The sequence below is a fragment of the Poromitra crassiceps genome (assembly GCF_964638095.1).
Source record: "Poromitra crassiceps genome assembly, chromosome: 4".
Classification (NCBI taxonomy): domain Eukaryota; kingdom Metazoa; phylum Chordata; class Actinopteri; order Beryciformes; family Melamphaidae; genus Poromitra; species Poromitra crassiceps.
This window is the reverse complement of record NC_139626.1, coordinates 60,469,246-60,491,555: the sequence shown is the minus strand read 5'-3', so window position 1 is coordinate 60,491,555 and position 22,310 is coordinate 60,469,246. Positions and strand designations below refer to the sequence as shown.

Sequence of the window (22,310 nt, the reverse complement as noted above, 5' to 3'; positions counted from 1 at the left end):
AATCGCAATAAATCGTAATATCGAATCGCAATAATCGTAGAATCGGTTCAAGATACAATGCTTCAGCATGCGCTGGGACGCGTCATCAGTGATGTTAACTGGGGTCGTAAGGTGTTTCGGGTCTGTCCAACATCAGACACCCTCGCCCAGTAGACCCAGCCGAGGCCGATTAAGACCCTGACCCGCGTCCCGGAAGCAGCCGCTCACGGATCAGCCTTCCTACTCTGTCTGCAACGTTGCCCGCGGAAGGGTTGATCATGCCCAATCCGCTGCAATAGAGCTAGTGCTACACCGCAGTATTGAAAGACCCTTTGGTGCATGGAGGGCTATGGCTCTGTGGGTTAATCCAGGCTGCGCTCCTCCTTCGTCTCACCAGACCCTCCCAAAAGGCAATCCTACAATGCCGCAATACTTAAGAATCGTAATATATATCGAATCGGCACCCAAGTATCGTAATAGTATCGAATCGGGAGATAAGTGAATCGGCACAGCCCTACTTGTTAACATGATCTCTCTGAGGGGATTTCTTCCAATTTGGCTCAAAAGTCCACTTGGGTTGGTAGAGGGAGTGGATAGGGGGCACTGGGTGGTGGCAAGGACCGTGGTGAGGGGTGGGGCTAGGGTAAAGGTGCCGTAGCTAGGAATAGGAAGGTCCTAGAGAGTCGGGGTTCGAGGGGTGGGGTTATTTTATTTTCCATGTTGAAAATGATTAGCCGTGTTGTTCAGCTACTCCCAAACATTGGCGAAAGTGCCGTCACTGCACTGTGGGCTTCACGGTATTTGTGCTTGTATGGGATTGGACAGACATGGATGTAGACTGCTCACTTGTTGGCCGAGGCGATGCGGTATTTCTAGTTGTTACTGCAATGCATTATGATAATTGGATATGGGGGCGGCTTTAGCTCAGGAGGTAGAGCGGGTCGGCCAATGACGCAAGGGTTGGCGGTTCGATCCCCGCTCCCTCCCAGCTGCTGTCGCTGTGTCCTTGGGCCAGACACTTAACCCTCCTTGCCTCGTATGATTGGTATGATTGGCATGAATGGTATGATTGGTATGATTGGTATGAATGTAGACATGAATGATGGTGGTTCGGAGGGGCCGTTGAGCGCCAATGTGTGGCTGCCACGCTTCTGAACCACCGGTACGAATGGTGTGAACGAATAATGATTCTGTGTAAGCGCTTTGAGCCTTGGAAAGGCGCTATATAAATCCAATCATTATTATTATTATTATTATGATAATTGCGGTAATCGAAAATGGCGCCAGAGACTTCTGCCGACTGAGGCCCCGCCCCCCCGACCTGTATTTGGGGCTGGCCGTTATTTGCTTGTGTTGACCACGCCCCCGGCCATTATCAGCTTTTAATTGACTATGGAATGACATTAATGGGTTTTTATCATCTCACATAGTGTTTGTGTGTTTCGGTGTGAAGTGTAACCTTCATCTGGGGTCCCGGGACGATGTGTGTGATGAGACGATGTGTGTGATGGGACGATGTGTGTGATGGGACGATGTGTGTGACGGGACGATGTGTGTGATGGGACGATGTGTGTGACGGGACGATGTGTGTGATGGGACGATGTGTGTGATGGGACGATGTGTGTGATGGGAGAAAAAGTCTTGTGAAGTTTGCTGAGCCGTGTGTTTCCTGTCAGATGTTGTTCCTGAGGATCAACGCCAGTTTTAAGCTGCACCTCAAGAGACAGTTGGCTCGCCTCGGGGTGGTGAACGACGGAGGACCACAGCACGGGTAACTCAACCACACACACACACACACACACACACACACACACACACACACACACACACACACACACACACACACACACACACACACACACACACACACACACACACCCCACACACACACACACACAGAAATACCATGGAAAAACAGTTTTGCAATCATTCATTTACAGTTATTGAGAGTTAAAGGATGGGTTTTCCGTGGGGAATATGAATATATATTAAATCTCACGCCCCTAAGGTTTTCGAATCCGTTGAAATTTTTGAAATTGGATATTCACTGCCAGAGATATCAAGCATCTCTCACATATTTTTTGGGCCAGCCGACGCGTTTCGCGTCATCTGGCCTAAGTCCGCCTTGCGGAAGTCGTGCACCTATGAACTACAACTGTTGTTGGCCATGGTCCCGCCTCTAGAGGTCCTCCACGCCCCTTCAGAGGCCTTGACCAAAACAAAAACGCAGCCATCTTGTCAACCGCCTAGCCTGCTGTAGCTAATATTAGCTTCCCATAGTTCCTTGCAAAGAGACCATTATCTCGGGAACGGAAGCACTAATCGACACGGGACTGGCGGCATTGGAAAGCTCGTCAAATTTTACATCTAGTAGTAGGTGGGTTGAAGTAACGAAATCAACGCTGAGCAATGTACCCGTTTTTACACATTTTTACAGAAAATAGTTACAACATCAGATGCGCGTAACTCCTACGAAAATGCCTTAAAATGCATGAAAAAAATTTTATGAAGACATCTCCCGACATATATACTACCATTTACATTTGGTGCAATTTGGAGGCAATTTTATTTTCGATTTATTTCTTGTTCTTTGTATATTTCATTGTCGAAGCCTTCTTCTTCTTCTTCTTTGAGTTTTATGGCGGTTGGCAAACATATATGTGCATTACCGCCACCTACTGGAGTTTGATATCAGCCAAATGCCTGAGGGGTGGGCATAAAAACGAAGGCCACGCGAGCCCAGTGCATTGTGGGAAATGTAGTATTTCGAGTCCCCGCACCCGCACCTCCCCCCCACCACCCCCCCCCACACACAGAGTGGATTTCGGTTGATATCTCTGTGAGTAAACCTCCAATTTCAAAAATTTCAACGGATTCGAAAACCTTAGGGGCGTGAGATTTAATATATATTCATATTCCCCACGGAAAACCCATCCTTTAATTTTACTTACATTGTGGACCAGTGATTTTGTGCATGAATGAAATTCAAAACTCATGGATGGGGTGGTGCTTCCCTCCTTCATAATTTGGTGCTTTAGCACAACACAACTCAAATGTTTCATATTGACCATGTGATTAACAATACAAATGTTTCATATTGATCATGTGATTAACAATACAAATGTTTTATATTGACCATGTGATTAACAATACAAATGTTTTATATTGATCCATGTGATTAACAATAGAAATGCTTTATATTGACCATGTGAATAAAGGATGGCTTTACCGGTAATCAACCCACTTTGTATCATTAATAATCTTGGTATTATAAACACATGGGCAGTGTTTTACACACGGAGATCTCCCATTTCCTCCCCTGGCAAAGCGCTCCGTTCTGACACGTTTTATGTCACAACGCATCACAACGGAGCTGCAGAAGTTGTGCAGAATCTGCTACGAGGGCGGCTGACTGCTCTTATTGTTTATTTTTATTTTTGAAGTATGCACACATCCACGGAAAATCACATGGAGAGCCTTAACGAGCCTTAATGACTTGCAGCTGGTGGGGGCGGAGTTTCTGCAGGCAGCAGCAGCAGGAGCATTTTTCTCCGTGAGGTAAACAGAGAGAGAAGGCAAAACACTGCCCATGTGCTTATAATACAGAGATTATATATGATACAAAGTGGGTTGATTACCGCTAAAGCCATCCTTTAACAATACAAATGTTTTGTAATACAAATGAGGAACCATGGATAGATACTGAAAATCAGCAGCTACTGCCTAATAGTCTAATTCTAGCACTTTTCTCCATGCAAAAAACAGTCAATTCTAGAATTAATAGTATATTAAATGCTTGGGAAAAAATGCTAGGTCAAGAAATAGAAATCCCCAAATGATCTGACATTTTAGGAACTAAAGAATACATATATAAACTACAGTATAAGACAAGTATTTGCAATTGAAAAACTGGATAACGGAAACGTTGAAATAGAGGTTCAACTGAGATAGGGTCAACTCTAAATCAAAGGGCTAGTGTCTCCCTCCTGAGCTGTGTCCTCTCCGTGCGTCTCTCTCCTGAGCTGTGTCCTCTCCGTGCGTCTCCCTCCTGAGCTGTGTCCTCTCCGTGCGTCCCCGCAGGCTGGTGGCGACGGACGTGGCCTTCTACACGGGGAACGTCCAGGTGCTCAGGAGTCTGGAGCGTCTCGACCTCAACATGGCCGAGATCTGGGAGCAGAAGAGGTGATGGAGGAGGGGGGGCGGAGCCACATCCAGCAACCACCCACTGCGGGACGGGGGACCGCTCGACCCTGGCGACGGCCCGCCAACCCCCGGGACCTACGCCGCGGGTTCAGAGGGGCACCGACGGACCAAACCTCCCCCCGGAGAGACGCAGCGAGCCTGGGGGGGGAAAGACTTTAGTGTCACAGAGCCTCCGGGGGACACTGCTGCTGCTGCCGCCTCTCCTCACTGTGTGCAATTCAACAAGATGCCTCCGGGGGACACTGCTGCCACCTCTCCTCACTGTGTGCAATTCAACAAGATGATTTGTAGAGTCAAACAATAGTAAATTATTAGAGGGTTTTAGAGGGAGTGCAGGTTGTAGATAATGTTGAAGAAATGCGGGTAATTTATTTTTCTGTCTGGAACTCTGCGACAAAGGATCAGGAGGGATGCAGGATTTGTATAATCTGATGGGGACATTTATTCTGACCGATTTATCCTGCTGGGAAATACTACTGGTGCAAAACTGCACCAGTAGAGATCCAGGTGATAGACCATTATTTTCTCTCAACTGTTTCCACTTTGCCCAGACAGGGTCCACAGGGTTTCTGCACATGTCCCTTAAAAACAACAAAACACTAATCCTGGACTGGATGTGGTCTGTTCACTGTGATGATGTACAGTATGCTGAGAGTAGCTGGGCAATTTGGCAACAAATAAATAGTCATGTATACTGGGACAGAACAAGAATATTTGACAGACTTCTTATGCAATTCCAAAACTATTCAAGACCTGGAAATCAAATTAATTTCCATTTTTTCCTAGACTCTGCAGACTTGTGTAGGAACCCTTCCCATTCTGCTGCTGTGAAGCCGACCTGAGGTACATGTGGAACTGAAGAGTACATTTCCTAAACCTTTTAAAATCGTTGTTATTATTTTTTTTGGGGGGGGGGTACAATATTCCAGAAATTCCGTATTTGTAAAGTGTCCACGATCCATACTGTGAAAGCACTTTTCAGTTGCATTCTGTCCTTTAGAATAATGATTCTCAACCTTTTTCATATCAAGAACCCCTAATTTAGTACACATTACATGTAGGAGGCCCATTTGATGCGAATTTGTCTCTTGAACTCAAAGCTGATCATATTTTTATTGTTGGATGTTAGGGGTGCCACGGTAGACATGAGTAACAGTTTGGTACGTACCTCGGTTTCGGGGTCATGGTTCGGTACGAGTTCGGTACAACGGGGAAAAAAGCAACAACAAAAAATCCCAAATGGATAAGGTTAGGTTTGTTTTCTTTTCTTTTGAACCTGTGGCATTTATTTTCAAAAGACAGTATTGGTGCTTCACCTAGTGTCATAAACTGGTACAGCATGGCCCTGTAGTGTATTAAATCAGTAAACACACCAACAGTGAACATATAGAGACTCTTGCATTAGGTTATATTTGTATGTAGGGCTGGCTCTATGACTGCATATTGGGGATACAGGCAACTAGTCGGTTAAACGTTTAAACATCCGCTACCCTCGCTAGTCGGCACCACAATACTAGTCGGTTAAACGAATAATTAAATTATCATAATAAACAACGCAGGCGGGAACTGTTGCATCTTTACCAGCCACTACAGCCCTCCTCTAATGCCCGGATGTAAAGTAAACCGACCAGGCGTAGTTAAAGGAGAGGGAGATGGCATCATCTCATAAAACCAGCGCACTTTGGCAGTATGTTGATCCAGTCAATGAAAATATAGTTGTATGTAGGCTGTGTCAGATAAAACTGGCATATAACGTGTTCACCACTCAACCCACAATCAGCACAGGCATGTGGACACAAGGAAGCACAGCAGGACCTGATGCTATAGCATTGAACACGTTAGCCACACAAGGCTAACGCATTTAACATGGCAATGAGTGATCAAGATGCTTCCACTCAACTTTGTTGAGGGGCAAAGGCTTCTGAAAGTTAAATTGACTATTTAGCCTGAATACACGGTGCTAGGGTGAGTTGTCAATGTTTTCTGATGTGCAATGTTCATAAACGGCACAAGATGATTTGGATATTGACGATTATGACGAACTTAATTAACGGAGTGTGTATTGACGTATTCGTCGTGTAGCTACACGCGCCGAACCGTGACGCCCCGTACTGTGACGTCACGGGACGAATACGCCTACCGTGACGCCCCTATTGGATATGATTTGGTCCAGAATTCCATGGCTATCTGTATTGCAGGTAGGGAAATAACGGAGACACTATGATGTTCTCAAATTGTGTTAACTTTTTTGTAAATGAAATAATGCTGAAGTTGAACAATTCTCCTGGACTCCTTCAGGAGTGGTCCCCGGGCTCCATGTTGAGGACCACTGCTTTAGAAAGTCAATGAAACTCTTCAGTTGCACCTGATACTGACCTTGTCTGATCACAGCATGTTCCTCAGCTGTGTGAAATGTGAACCATCAGTGTTCATAATGAGAGGAGATTAGAGAGTGCAATGGAACTACTGTGGAGTGGACCATCTCCCTACTCTATTTTTAATATGCATGAATCAGGACTTTGTCTCTTTTTAAGCTTGGAATGACGGAATGAACAGAAGATCAGATTTTGTTTTTGTTTTTGCTTTTTTAACTCTTCTCTCGGTAGAGCAGACAATCTATTGCCAGTTTGGACCGTCAGGAGAAGATCGGTGCTTTATCATTAAGAATTAAAGCTGCACAAGGACAGAGTTTTACGTAAAACTCATCTCGAGATGAACGGTCCATCGTCATCTAGTCTCTCCCTGTTGGTCCGAATTAAACTATGCTGTCGGGAAGTCTTCTCCACGCGGGAAAGAGACCGATGCAAGAAGAGGGAAACCCAGAAGTTTATCGTAAATGCCAACCGGGAAAAACTGTTCGGGTCTGCCCCCTAGTGGTGATTACAAGTAGGACAGGTGGTATTTTTTTTGTAGCGTCTGATGTTTCCTGCTTGATGTCATGAACTGACAGAAGTGTGTCACCATCACCATGCAGAACACACTGCAGCAAATCCGCCGACGTTGGCAGTCCAATGTGATACAAATCAAAATGATCAGTTTTGAGTGACACTAATACAACTAACTATTCATGAAAAGCAATCGATATATTTTAATTGATCAAAAATGATTGTGTATGTGGGCGTTGGGAGTTAAAACACTACCAGGTTGTAGCAGCCAGACGTCGATGGGACATGAACACAGCGTTAGTTTGCAGACGCCGGGTTGTGTGATTTCTGGGTAACAGTCCTTCAAAACTTTCCAAATTCAACCCCTTTTCTTTCTGCCACTTGAGGCCGCCAAAGTGCAAAGTTGCCCAGAGTGCAGCTTTAAAAAGCGAGCATGTGAAAGGCAGCGGAACCGGCCGAACTCCGACCCGAAAGCCCCCACCATCGCCTCGCGATGCGTCCGAACTGGAGACTGTCGAACAAAAAGCACCCAAATCTTCCACAGTGCTGTCTGCTTCAAAAGTGCCTGCTTTTGATTTCTGTCAAAGACTACACCCGAGTTCTCCACAACAGTGTACTGTTTGTTTGAGTGCCTACTATACCACTCTGTGTGTGTGTGTGTGCGAGAGAGAGAGAGAGTGAATGAGTCTGATAGCATGCCTGAGAATTGAAAATGTCTTGAATCCTACAAACCTTTTCTGAATAAAACCAGTATGATGGAGCTGTTTTCACACCAGGCTCATTCTTATTTTATTTTAAGGCATCACACTGTTGGATTCTCTAAGATTTCTTCATTCTTTGCTTATTGAAGCCATGTATGCGGTCTGATTCTGTTTAGCATGAATATAATATGACTGTGTTCATTTGGTTTACCTGTTAAAGGGGTACACCAACTTTTGGGGAGTTTCGCCCGTTTGCCACATCGCTCCTATATAACCAAGATGCACAATGCGTTTACCGGCACTCTCCGTGCAGCGTCGCTAATGAATTGGAGGAAATGGTACCGGCCGTTCAGTCACCAAATGGGGGGGTGGGGCGGATGTTGTGGGGGCCTGACCGGGCCGGGCCCCCCCATTCCCCAAACTGGCCCCCCCATTCAAAAAAAAATGCTAAATGTTTTTCTGTTTTAAAGTTTAAAACGGAATCTGGCTGTCATTAGGCATTGATTAACTGAATGCTATTGCTAACTGTTACTTTGAACATCCATTTGCAATGATTCTGGCTGGATATTAACTATTGTAAATTTGTCACAATGAATGCAATTTGTGCACAATGTGTAAATACATTTGATATTAATTGTTTAGGCCTAATTATTTGTAAAGTCACAACACATTAGAGATGTGTGTAGTTCTTCATAGATTTAGCCTCTTCATTTTGCTCTCAAATGCACCAGGGTGACGAATTTTACTTTAAAATGTACAAAATCTTCTTCCGGGGGAGAAGCTTGGGTAGCTTGGCCCCCCCAAGCTAGGGGCAGGCCCCCTCTGTAATTTGGGTCTGGAGCCGGGCCTGCGTACATGTGACAGGTGACACGCAATGAAATCGTAATCCATAGTTACGTGAAACATCGTTTTCGTAGTAATCCACACCCCGAGAGAACTAAACCAGGATCAAGTGACTTCCTTGTTTGCCTGTACACACTATGCATGCGCTGTATGCAGCGCTAGCCTGGGTGAACGCAGCCTTCGATGCGACGTCACACTATGCGTGTAACAGAAGTCTCTTCGTGACTGATGGTACATAGAGGTCACGCGGAGGCTGGGTTTACCCAGGCTAATGCAGCATGGACAATCGCCATGTTTAGAAAGTAGTTCCGGCTATTTACCTTAAATTAATAGTGTTTCTCAGCATTTTGGATTAATATTTCATCTCGTGGTGAGTACCCGAGTCACAACGTCGTGTACATAGAGCTTTTTGGCGCCGTTAGAAATGTGTGTTTTTGGTGACTTTGAACGGTTGTACGGTTTCCTCCAATTCATTGGCGACACTATACTTAACGACTGTTAGCTCACTGTCTAGATACTGCACGGAGAGTGCTGGTATAAAGGTGTTACTAACTGATCCACTAGCTCACTGTCTAGATACTGCACGGAGAGTGCTGGTATAAAGGTTTTACTAACTGATCAACTAGCTCACTGTCTAGATACTGCACAGAGAGTGCTGGTATAAAGGTGTTACTAACTGATCCACTAGCTCACTGTCTAGATACTGCACGGAGAGTGCTGGTATAAAGGTGTTACTAACTGATCAACTAGCTCACTGTCTAGATACTGCACGGAGAGTGCTGGTATAAAGGTGTTACTAACTGATCCACTAGCTCACTGTCTAGATAGATACTGCACGGAGAGTGCTGGTATAAAGGTGTTACTAACTGATCAACTAGCTCACTGTCTAGATACTGCACGGAGAGTGCTGGTATAAAGGTGTTACTAACTGATCGACTAGCTCACTGTCTAGATAGATACTGCACAGAGAGTGCTGGTATAAAGGTGTTACTAACTGATCCACTAGCTCACTGTCTAGATACTGCACGGAGAGTGCTGGTATAAAGGTGTTACTAACTGATCCACTAGCTCACTGTCTAGATAGATACTGCACGGAGAGTGCTGGTATAAAGGTGTTACTAACTGATCAACTAGCTCACTGTCTAGATACTGCACGGAGAGTGCTGGTATAAAGGTGTTACTAACTGATCGACTAGCTCACTGTCTAGATAGATACTGCACAGAGAGTGCTGGTATAAAGGTGTTACTAACTGATCCACTAGCTCACTGTCTAGATAGATACTGCACGGAGAGTGCTGGTATAAAGGTGTTACTAACTGATCCACTAGCTCACTGTCTAGATAGATACTGCACGGAGAGTGCTGGTATAAAGGCGTTGTGTATCTTGGTTATACATGAGCGATATGGCAAATGGGCGAAACTCCCAAAAAGTCGGCGTATCCCTTTAAGTGCAAAGTCTTCATGTCACAAGAGTTTACACTTAATTACGTGAATATCACACTAGTTGTTAGGTAATGCTCGTTACTCAATTGAGTTAATGCCAGGTAATTCTCCTTACTCAATTTAGTTAATGACAGGATATGTTTCGGTAATATATAGTTTTAGGGTTTTCAATTTAGAAAATACATTGGGATTAACCATGTATATACGGTTTACTGTAACGTTAATTCATGCAGTTGTCCATGTGCATTTATCTAACTTTCTTTATTGAATCTGTATTTAAAAAATATCAGCTCATCACACTGCTGGAAGTTTTGAATTTGAGAAACGAAACGATTTTTCCTAGACTTTCTGTACAAACCAGTGTTTAGATTTTCAAATTCACTCAAGGAAGCAGTTTTAGCTCTTTGACCTGACTGTTTGTTAGTGTTAATGTAACGTGACTTAACATTAGACCCAAAAATCACACAAAATATGCAGATGAACCGATACTGCACTTTTATTATCGTCAAACAGAGGGCATCCCAAAGTCGGCTCAGACGTTGCCTGGACCATTTTAAGTAACAGGAAGAGCTTCCAATAAAAGCCTGTTTGTGTGATGTCCTGAACCACAGCAGAGCCAATCAGGAAGGGAGGCTTGACCTTTGAACCACAGCAGAGCCAATCAGGAAGGGAGGCCTGACCTTTGAGGCAGAGACTTCACAGCCTGGTCCGTCTGTGGTGAAGTTCTTAATCTGAGCAGGTGGATTAAAAGCAAGGAACTTCAGATTAACACTGTTTTTCCTCTCTGTAACAGTCCTGCCATTCCTCATGAAGAGAAAGGGCATTTTTCTTTCCACAGAAGGCCTCAGTGGTCGAGGATGCGCAGGTTTCCTGAGACTATCTTGTTCTCCAGCACAGCTCCGGCAGGAATATCGATCCTGTCGCCGTGGTTGGCGATGATGATGACCGTTCCCTGGTGGAGGAGAACGATAAACCGTATTAAATACAGCCTGCAGGTCAGTTTAGAGCTGCTGTTTCGCTGTAGGAAGAAATTGAGAGTAAAATATGAAAAAACGACTCAAAGATTGAGTGATGCACAGATAGTCTTCTGAGAGGAACTGTGAAGCTAGACAGCAGCATCTCACAACACATTAGCCAGCATCTTCTGCTTGGTGTTGGATATTTTGTTCAACGTGATGAGATTTGAACAGCATAAAGAGAAGTTCTTGTTTTTTTGTTTACTAATTTGCAGACTGGACACAATAAATGTTCAAGATATTTACTAATGACCTTCAGTGACCTTAGTTAGGGTCACCTGTAACACCTGTGTAACACCTGCATGTCTTACCATGACATGCTGAAGAAGGGCTGAAATAAGAAATATGTCACGATGAGTCCCTTAGACACATACAGTGTGGAAAATAGGGTCCAGGTTGAAAAAAAACGAAATTCTCCTTTAAGCCACTGCTGAACAAGACCTTCAGCAAGCAGGCAAACAATTAAGGCACACGATCTCAAAGGTTTTGTAGACTCAAAGCTTGGCTTAATAAATGTCATAAATCAATTCAATAAATGTAAATTGCATGGATGTAAGGGTGCAGATCTTCCTCACTGTGGACTCAACTGGTTTTCCTGCACCTGGAGACTATCAGCCAGGTGAGCAGCAGACACTTTACACATGTGCAAATCCAAACTGAACAGTGCAGCTCTCAGGGAAGCAGTGGCGTTCAAACCTGAGCCGACGGTGTTTTGGGTGGAGAGAGTCCCGTACCTTCAGAGAGACGTTCTTCCCGAAGGTGACGTCTCCAGACACAGTGAGGTGGTCCAGCTCCAGCATGTCTGGGATGTTCTCAAACCGCGCCAGGAACTCCTGGACCTGCAGTACAGGGATATATGAGCATAATTTTTTTTATTTATTCAGTGTATGAAAGATAACTGTAAAATCTATTCTGCTATATTCCTGTCAACGACCTGACCGAAAATTCCCTGACTTTTCAAAATTCCATGATATTCCACAAATTCCATGAGCAGAGGGAAGCCTGGTCAGCATTGATGTGGGTTTTGATGGGTTTGTGATGTTGCTCATGTAGGAAGTGAAGCTCAATCTACTATTAAAAGTGTAATATGTCCGTCCATCTGGGCCAATCGGTAAACATGTCATGTTGAGCAAGGTGCCCACATCAGATCAATGGGGTCTGGGTGCCTGACACGTGGAGGAGAGAACAATGAATGTGTGAACTCAGTGATGAGATGCATCATTACTCCATGTTTCAGTATGATGTGTGAACTCAGTGATGAGATGCATCATTCCCCCATGTTTCAGTATGATGTGTGAACTAAGTGATGAGATGCATCATTACTCCATGTTTCAGTATGATGTGTGAACTAAGTGATGAGATGCATCATTACTCCATGTTTCAGTATGATGTGTGAACTCAGTGATGAGATGCATCATTACCCCATGTTTCAGTATGATGTGTGAACTAAGTGATGAGATGCATCATTACCCCATGTTTCAGTATGATGTGTGAACTCAGTGATGAGATGCATCATTACCCCCATGTTTCAGTATGATGTGTGAACTAAGTGATGAGATGCATCATTACCCCATGTTTCAGTATGATGTGTGAACTAAGTGATGAGATGCATCATTACCCCATGTTTCAGTATGATGTGTGAACTCAGTGATGAGATGCATCATTACCCCATGTTTCAGTATGATGTGTGAACTCAGTGATGAGATGCATCATTACCCCATGTTTCAGTATGATGTGTGAACTAAGTGATGAGATGCATCATTACCCCATGTTTCAGTATGATGTGTGAACTCAGTGATGAGATGCATCATTACCCCATGTTTCAGTATGATGTGTGAACTCAGTGATGAGATGCATCATTACCCCATGTTTCAGTATGATGTGTGAACTCAGTGATGAGATGCATCATTACCCCATGTTTCAGTATGATGTGTGAACTCAGTGATGAGATGCATCATTACCCCATGTTTCAGTATGATGTGTGAACTCAGTGATGAGATGCATCATTACCCCATGTTTCAGTATGATGTGTGAACTAAGTGATGAGATGCATCATTACTCCATGTTTCAGTATGATGTGTGAACTAAGTGATGAGATGCATCATTACTCCATGTTTCAGTATGATGTGTGAACTAAGTGATGAGATGCATCATTACCCCATGTTTCAGTATGATGTGTGAACTCAGTGATGAGATGCATCATTACTCCATGTTTCAGTATGATGTGTGAACTCAGTGATGAGATGCATCATTACTCCATGTTTCAGTATGATGTGTGAACTAAGTGATGAGATGCATCATTACTCCATGTTTCAGTATGATGTGTGAACTAAGTGATGAGATGCATCATTACTCCATGTTTCAGTATGATGTGTGAACTCAGTGATGAGATGCATCATTACTCCATGTTTCAGTATGATGTGTGAACTCAGTGATGAGATGCATCATTACCCCATGTTTCAGTATGATGTGTGAACTCAGTGATGAGATGCATCATTACTCCATGTTTCAGTATGATGTGTGAACTAAGTGATGAGATGCATCATTACTCCATGTTTCAGTATGATGTGTGAACTAAGTGATGAGATGCATCATTACTCCATGTTTCAGTATGATGTGTGAACTCAGTGATGAGATGCATCATTACTCCATGTTTCAGTATGATGTGTGAACTAAGTGATGAGATGCATCATTACTCCATGTTTCAGTATGATGTGTGAACTAAGTGATGAGATGCATCATTACTCCATGTTTCAGTATGATGTGTGAACTCAGTGATGAGATGCATCATTACCCCATGTTTCAGTATGATGTGTGAACTCAGTGATGAGATGCATCATTACCCCATGTTTCAGTATGATGTGTGAACTAAGTGATGAGATGCATCATTACTCCATGTTTCAGTATGATGTGTGAACTCAGTGATGAGATGCATCATTACTCCATGTTTCAGTATGATGTGTGAACTAGTGATGAGATGCATCATTACTCCATGTTTCAGTATGATGTGTGAACTAAGTGATGAGATGCATCATTACTCCATGTTTCAGTATGATGTGTGAACTCAGTGATGAGATGCATCATTACTCCATGTTTCAGTATGATGTGTGAACTCAGTGATGAGATGCATCATTACCCCATGTTTCAGTATGATGTGTGAACTAAGTGATGAGATGCATCATTACTCCATGTTTCAGTATGATGTGTGAACTCAGTGATGAGATGCATCATTACCCCATGTTTCAGTATGATGTGTGAACTCAGTGATGAGATGCATCATTACCCCATGTTTCAGTATGATGTGTGAACTCAGTGATGAGATGCATCATTACCCCATGTTTCAGCATGATGTGTGAACTCAGTGATGAGATGCATCATTACTCCATGTTTCAGTATGATGTGTGAACTAAGTGATGAGATGCATCATTACCCCATGTTTCAGTATGATGTGTGAACTCAGTGATGAGATGCATCATTACCCCATGTTTCAGTATGATGTGTGAACTAAGTGATGAGATGCATCATTACCCCATGTTTCAGTATGATGTGTGAACTCAGTGATGAGATGCATCATTACCCCATGTTTCAGTATGATGTGTGAACTCAGTGATGAGATGCATCATTACCCCATGTTTCAGTATGATGTGTGAACTCAGTGATGAGATGCATCATTACCCCATGTTTCAGTATGATGTGTGAACTCAGTGATGAGATGCATCATTACCCCATGTTTCAGTATGATGTGTGAACTCAGTGATGAGATGCATCATTACCCCATGTTTCAGTATGATGTGTGAACTCAGTGATGAGATGCATCATTACCCCATGTTTCAGTATGATGTGTGAACTCAGTGATGAGATGCATCATTACCCCCATGTTTCAGTATGATGTGTGAACTCAGTGATGAGATGCATCATTACCCCCCAAGTTTCAGCAAAATCCAACAAGTAAACAACATGTTGTACATGTAGCTCCCCTTAAGCCAATCAGTGTCATTCTGATATGCTGGAACAGGGAAATGACATTCCAAATCTGATCAGTGGTGTGGAGGAAATCTACTGTATTATTGTACTAATGTCTATTATTATTGTCCATTGTACTCTCTTGTTTTATGATGTGAGCTCATCTCAGTGTGGACAGAGCACTTTGACCTGACCTGAGATCGAGAAACAATGGCTACTTTAATTGGTCCTCGTTAGCACCAGAAATGACTTCTCTCCAGAGCCTGGAAGCAGCCTATTCATCATGTATCATCATCACATATCAGTTCTCAGTTTAATGGAGTCTGTCGTCAGTGATTGGGAAAACGGCCTTGAGAATCTTGCTGAAACTCGTCTTTGTGAAATGCCAAAACTCTTATCTTAGCCCTTCTGATGTACGTATGTGGTCCAGCGCCTTGCAGCTGGACTGCATCTTCAACACTGGAGGCAGACTGCTGTTTTGTTATACAGTTGTTGTACAGTTGGTTGAACATCGTGCCTTGTTTTGCAAAACAATCAACCAACATTTCTCAAATCTCCAGTTTCTTACTGTAGAATTAATTGACGGACATTTCCACCACAAGTGGTGTCAGCGATAAACCTGGCGAGGCAGCTGTATTCACACGACTTCACGATCACACGGCACATCCGTCTTGTTACGCTCCAATCTATTGGTTTGAATCTGAACCACCCGTGGTTCGCACCAATCGGCATCCAGAGGCAGCTTACAGGCCGGCTTTAGGTTCGACGATGGCGAGAAGTGAGCCTGTGATGGACGTGATGGACCATCCAATCACCTGCCAGATATTTTTTTTCAAAGTGCCTGCCATTTCAAACGGTTTTCCAGATGGTTATGTGAAAACAAACCATCTGGCAGCGCCAGGTTAGTCCGTTTGTATTGTTTGTGACAGAGTGGGTCTGAGCCCTGGTTCCCTCACGGAGGCCAGATCCCTGGACAGAACCAGTGGGCCTCCTGCAGAGCGGCCTCACCTTGGTGAAGGAGCTGCCCAGCTTGACGTGCGGTGTGGTGGGGAACTCTCTCCTCTGGCTCATGGTGAGGGAGCCGGCCTCCAGGCTGTACAGGTTGGACATGACGAGCAGCAGGTCGGAGGAGGTCTTGACGGGCAGGAAGCGGCTGCGCGGCACACAGACGCCCAGCGCGTTGTCGAAGCGCTTGATGGCAGCTCCCACCGCTGTCTCCAACTGGATCACATTCAGCCCTCCATCCAGCGTCTGGAGAGACCCACACGCACGCACGCACGCACGCGCGCACGCACGCGCGCGCGCACGCACACACGCACGCACGCACGCACGCACGCACGCACGCACGCACACACACACACACACTTTTAGATGGGGTGAGGTAGGCAACATCTGAAGGTTATTTTTTCTAAGAGCAGTCTTTTTTCCAAAATAAATAAATACAAAATCTTGCTGACTGGTAAAATAGTGAAATAGCTATGACGTGTTATATCTACAGGAAAGCAACACGTATGCTTTAGAATGAGCTGTGTGTATCATTTTAAACAGCTAGAGAGAGAGAGAGAGGCAGAGAGAGAGGGAGAGAGAGCAAATGCAAAAATGATAGACTATAACAGGGGTTTTCAAAGTCTGCCTCCCCTCAGAGAAAGCTTGGAAAAAGGCACCCCCTTGCTAAATTCCTGGATGCCTACGGGATGATGATTATGTTATCTGATCCCATAGACACTCAACAATTGAACCATGATAGCCTGACATTGCTGTTTGATAGACTCCAGACAACACCAAATGCATGAAAAAGGTCTGTCTGAGGAATGTATTCATTTCCGACTGGGAAAGTGGGGGAAAACGGTAAAATTCCCCAAAACTGCTGTACTCTTTAACCAAATCACCAACAGTTAAGCTTAAAGTCCCTGGAAACCAGAAATATTTTTTTATTATTTAGCATTTTGAGTTCATCACATCACAGGAACCTATGTTAATAAGCCACCAGCCAAATTTGAACGATGATGAACGTCGCAAAGTATATCAATTTAGGTGTGACAGTCATGGCAAAAGTCATGAGAATCAATTAGATTTTAGAGTGTATTTTCTCCCGCGGACTGTGTGGGCGTGTCCCGTCTGCAGCAGGTCTCCTCTCTCTCTCTCTCGGAGACGGAGGAGACCTGCTCGGAGGAGAAGTCTCTCTCCGTTAACGGAGAGAGAGAGAGAGAGAAGGAGAGAGAGAGAGAAGGAAAGAGAGATGGAGTGTGTGTGTGTGTTCGCGCGTTGCTCGGCGCATAGCACAGACAGAGAGGGTTTACAGAGAGGAAGAGATCTCTGCCGCTGCGCTACTGTGTGTGTGTCAGTGTGTGTGTGCGCGCGTGCGTGCATGCATGTGTGTGATTCGATTAAATCTTATGACGTGATAAGATCATGCATTTTAGCACCGCGCGCACCGCTCTCTTCAATGAGGAAATGGAAATCCAGACCTTGTAGAAAAGTGTCGATTTTTGGGGTTAGGGTTGAAAGTAATGTCAATTAATTTCTGAGGCACACAATTACTCACATAAGACCCTAAATTTAATAGTTAGAAGGTTTTTGTGGATTTTGGTTTCCAGGGACTTTAATTTATACTTATTATAAAGTGTCGCTCAGCACATGGTCGCAGACGAAAAAGAAAATGTCGCTCATGGTGTTGCATTTATACTTCAGAGGACGTTCGCCTCGGTTCAGCGGTCACGTGACACTCGAACGCTATAAGCAGACAGCCAAGAGAAGAGGGGGAATGGAATGCACCGTGAAACCACCTCGGAGGCAAGATGTAACGTACTTGGCTGCAGCCGCATATAAACAGTACACAACCACACAACTCACCTCCACCTCTCTCTGGGAAGTTGGTCACGACGTTCTTTGTGATTTTCACGAAGTCATACATCAAGGACAGGCGGATAAAAATAGCGGGGACACGTTCATTCATTTCAATCGAGCGAAAACTAGCGGGTGGACCCCAACCAAAACAAGGAAGTCAAGCGCGTGCCGTCTATATAGCCAATCAGACTTGCGCGATACTATGTACGTAGTCAGCGACACTAGACATTTCAGCAGGTAGCAGACACTGCTCGCCGACACTTGAAAGTGTCGACTCAAGTCCTCATTTCTGTCGCCGACCGTTTCAAAAGTGTCGGCAGACAAAGCATAAATTGAGCTTTAGGCTATTCTATGTGATCTCATTTTGATATCGTAATATTTTTTTTCACTTGATTAATTTTATTTCCCTTTCCCAGGATATTTGACTAATTATTAGAAGAAGTCTAGAGGCTTCATTATTTAATCAGAAAAAGTAATTAAACACCAATGTAAAAACACAAGCTCAGAAATGGAAACTATGTGACCTTGGGGTTGACGATGATCTCCAGGTCCATGTGGTTCTTGTCCTGGAGCCTCTTGATGGCGGGCAGAGAGATCCACAGGTTGTTGGTGTTGAAGATCTTGAACTTGGTGACGGACTTGAACTCGTCGACGTGCGCCTTCGGCACCTGAGCGATCTCCAGAAGCCGCAGGTGGTTCTCGTACTGGATGAGGGTGCCACCCTGTGGAGGGAGGGGGAACAGGGTTATTATTACAGGCGTAAAGGTTTCATTTGTTTTGGTTTTTAGATACTTTTATGGTGTTTTGTAGTCATTGTTATTTCAGTTTTAGATAGTCGGTTTAATTGACTTTTAGCATTTTAGGGGTGGTATATTTTAAAGGTGTAATAAAGATAGAAGAACAGGTAAATGCAACAGGTATTGTGTAATACAAACAAATCAAACAGAGGTATCATTTCTAGGGGTTATTAACCAGCTGGCCCCGGTCAAATCGGTCAGGTTTAAAACTAGAACTGAACCCTGGATCAATGCAGCAATCATTGAAGCCATTACGGTTAGAAATGATAGCCTGCAGAAATACAAGAAGATAAAAGATGAAGCTTCTTTCGGCTTGTTTAAAAAGCACCGAAATGAAGTAAATAGGTAGATCAAAAAGGCCAAATTAGAGTTCTATAATGAGGTAATTGCAGAGAATAAGGATGATCCTCAAAAGCTCTGAAAATCTTTAAAACAATTGGGCTACAATAACAAACTTAAAACAAGATCACTCAACTTGAACTTAAACTCTGAAGGCACCCTAACATCTGATAAATCCCTTGTCGCTGGCATCTTTAATAGATTTTTTACAACCATTGCTAGCACCTTGGTTAGTAAACTACCCTCCCACTCTGGACGGTATGGTAAAGACCACATTGAGAGCTTTTACTCGAATTTAGGAGTACGGTCGGACGACTTCCAGTTTCAGGAGGTGTCAGAGGAGGTGGTGCTGTTGAAGCTCAGGGCCCTTAAGCCGTCCAAAGCTACAGGTATTGACAACATCCCAAGCAGGTTCATCCGAGATACAGCTGATTTGATTTCACCGTATATTACTCATATAATCAATCTGTCTATTAGAGAAGGTCATGTCCCCCATGATTTCAAACAAGCCAGGGTAATCCCCCTTCATAAAAAAGGAAGTAAACTAGAACCAGGAAATTATCGCCCAGTCTCAATTCTCTCTTCCATAGCTAAGTTAATGGAAAGAGTCATTTTTGAACAAATTGACAGTTACCTTGCATCTCGGGAGCTCCTGTTTAAATTTCAGTCTGGATTCAGAAAATCACATTCAACTGACACCTGTTTGCTTTTTCTAACCGATCACATCAGAAAGGAAGTAGACTCTGGTAAATACTGTGGTATGGTCATGCTGGACCTTCAAAAAGCATTTGACACCGTTAACCATGATGTTCTTCTGTGTAAGCTCGGGGCTCTGGGCTTCAACAGCACTTCCCTCAACTGGGTTAGGTCCCACCTGGAGGGTAGGGAGCAGGTGGTGGACATAAACGGAACGCTGTCCTGTCCCCTCCCCCTGACGTGTGGGGTCCCCCAGAAGTATTTTAGGGCCTTTATTCTTTTTAATTTAATAATTTAATTTGATTGCAACCTGTTCCTTTTCATAGACGACTCCGCCCTCTTGTTCTCTCACAAGGACAGGGGGGAGATCGAAAGGAAATTGAGCAGTGAGCTTCACCGTGTTAGTGTGTGGCTCTCGGACAACAAATTATCACTTCATCTGGGGAAAACGGAGTCTATTTTATTTGGGTCAAATTTTAATTTAAAAAAGTCCCCCGGGTTTAACATCATGGTGGGTGACGTAGCTGTTAACACCAAGGAGGAGATTACGTACCTTGGCTGCATTTTAGATAACAAACTCTCTGGAGAGAGCATGGCCTCAAAAGTAATTTCCAAAGTAAATCAAAAAACCAAATTCTTAGCCAGAATTTCATCCTTCATAGACAAGAGCGCCCTCGAAACCTTGGCAAATGCTCTGATTCAATGTCATTTTGACTATGCTTGCTCCTCCTGGTTCACAGCAATCACCATAAAACTTAAAAACAGGCTTCAGACATCTCAGAATAAATGAATACGGGTTATCCTGAAACTGCATCCCAGAGTCCATCTCCTCCCCTCTCACTTCCTTAGCCTTAGGTAGCTCAGAGTGGAGGAGAGGGTTTCCCAGATCAAACTGTGCATGGTTTTCAGGATTTTTAAACGGGAGGCTCGTCGCTACCTCTCTGACTACTTCTGTAAAGTCAGTGATGTACATGGCTACTCCACAAGAGGAAGCACCTCCAACATTGTTCCCCCCAAATTTAAATCTTTAAAGGGTAAATGTACCTTCTCCTACTCAGCAGCTATTTTATGGAACAAACTCCCTGAGAGTATAAAGACCCTTAATTCCAGGTTTTCTTTTAAGCTCGCCTTGAAAAAATGGCTGGTTGGTTCCCAAATGGGTTCCTAACCTTTTATTTTTTCTTTTGTCTCTTGTATGCTCGCAGTTTTTAAACCCTAGGTAGGTCTTTGATTTATTATATGAGCTGGTCTCTCTTTTTATTTATTGATTGGTGCATTTTTTGTTGTTATTTAAATAACCATTCAGTCAATGACTAATCAGTCATTGAGTGTATGGTTGTGTTGTTAAATGTTTTCATTGTTTGTGTTGTTGTTGCCCGCGCACACACGCGCTCTTACCTGTATACATATTCACTCCACTTGTCCCATACAAAGGACCACAATGGAAACAAGCCCTTGGGCTTTATTGTGTTTTATTCCTTTTGATCAATATTTTTGTTGTATTGTCTTGCACAATTCTGCTCTTATTGAATCAATAAAGTTATCAATCAATCAAAAACTAATTCTAAAAATGTATTTAACGTAGTAGTTTGGAATGGAATTCACGCCAGGCCCTGGGTGATTTAACTTGTTGCCTTACATGATCCTAAATGCCCAGGGTAGGAAAATAAAAAAAGTGCCTCATCAGGTTCGCTATGTATATATTAGGGATGTCACAATATATCGTCCCACAATATATTGCGATATCAAAACGTGACAATACGTATCGTTGAGATGAAATCTCATATCGTGAGAAAAAGAAGCTGAAAATGGTGACACTGATCTGCATCTGATTGCATGCTCGCTCTCCTTTTCATTGCTTTGTTTGAGCAGACGAGGGACGTTACAGACACGGAGGATGAAAATGGTGAAATTACTCACATTAGCGTGGAGGATGCCCCCTCAACTTACAAATCGATCGCAAAAAAATATTGTTAAAATATCGTATCGTATCGTTATCGTGAACCCAATATCGTGTGTATCGTGACACCCCTAATATACATATACATATATATATATATATATATATATATATATATATATATATATATATATATATATATATATATAAAATAAAGAAACAAACAATGAAAGCATGTGAAGCGCAGTGACCTTGACGTCGGCTCTGGTCTTGTCGGTGACTTCCATGATGAACTCGCAGCGGCGGTCGGCGGGCTGGCTCATCAGGTGGTTGAGGATGAACAGGTCCACGGTGGCGCCCAGGTTGTCGATGTTGGACAGGAAGAGGTACTCCTTGCCCTCGGCGATGAGCGCCTCCAGCAGGCCGGAGTTGGCGAAGCTAGCGTAGATGTCCCCGTGTCCCGGAGGGTACCAGGCCTCACCGTTCTTCCCGCTCACGCCCATGTCTCTGGCTATGGGCAGCAGAGACTCCTTGTTGATCCTCGGATACCTGCAGGAGGACAGTCCCCAATCCATCACAACATGTCCCCAATCCATCACAACATGTCCCCAGTCCATCACAACATGTCCCCAATCCATCACAACATGTCCCCAATCCATCACATGTCCCCAGTTTATCACAACATGTCCCCAATCCAT

The 22,310-nt window shown here is 43.8% G+C and overlaps 2 protein-coding genes across 3 annotated transcripts in view; one reads left to right on the top strand and one right to left on the bottom strand.

Moving 5' to 3' along the window:
* vps54 (VPS54 subunit of GARP complex) overlaps positions 1-7,789 on the top strand; it is a 97,783-nt gene extending 89,994 nt beyond the window's left edge. The window contains exons 22-23 of one of the 2 annotated variants that reach the window (XM_083635619.1): positions 1,656-1,750; positions 4,969-7,789. In XM_083635619.1, coding sequence (XP_083491745.1) covers positions 1,656-1,750; positions 4,969-4,987 — 114 coding nt within the window. In that variant the 3' untranslated portion in view covers positions 4,988-7,789. Of the gene's footprint in view, positions 1-1,655; positions 1,751-4,059 lie in introns of both variants that reach the window. The other variant, XM_083635618.1, reaches the window with a different exon arrangement.
* A 2,863-nt stretch (positions 7,790-10,652) lies between these two features.
* LOC310775883 (UTP--glucose-1-phosphate uridylyltransferase-like) overlaps positions 10,653-22,310 on the bottom strand; it is a 37,804-nt gene continuing 26,146 nt past the window's right edge. Inside the window, exons 6-10 of the mRNA XM_083636008.1 lie at positions 21,864-22,161; positions 18,405-18,602; positions 16,042-16,284; positions 11,805-11,909; positions 10,653-11,006 (exon numbers count right to left, since the gene is read on the bottom strand). Coding sequence (XP_083492134.1) covers positions 10,899-11,006; positions 11,805-11,909; positions 16,042-16,284; positions 18,405-18,602; positions 21,864-22,161 — 952 coding nt within the window. The 3' untranslated portion in view covers positions 10,653-10,898. The remainder of the gene's footprint in view (positions 11,007-11,804; positions 11,910-16,041; positions 16,285-18,404; positions 18,603-21,863; positions 22,162-22,310) is intronic.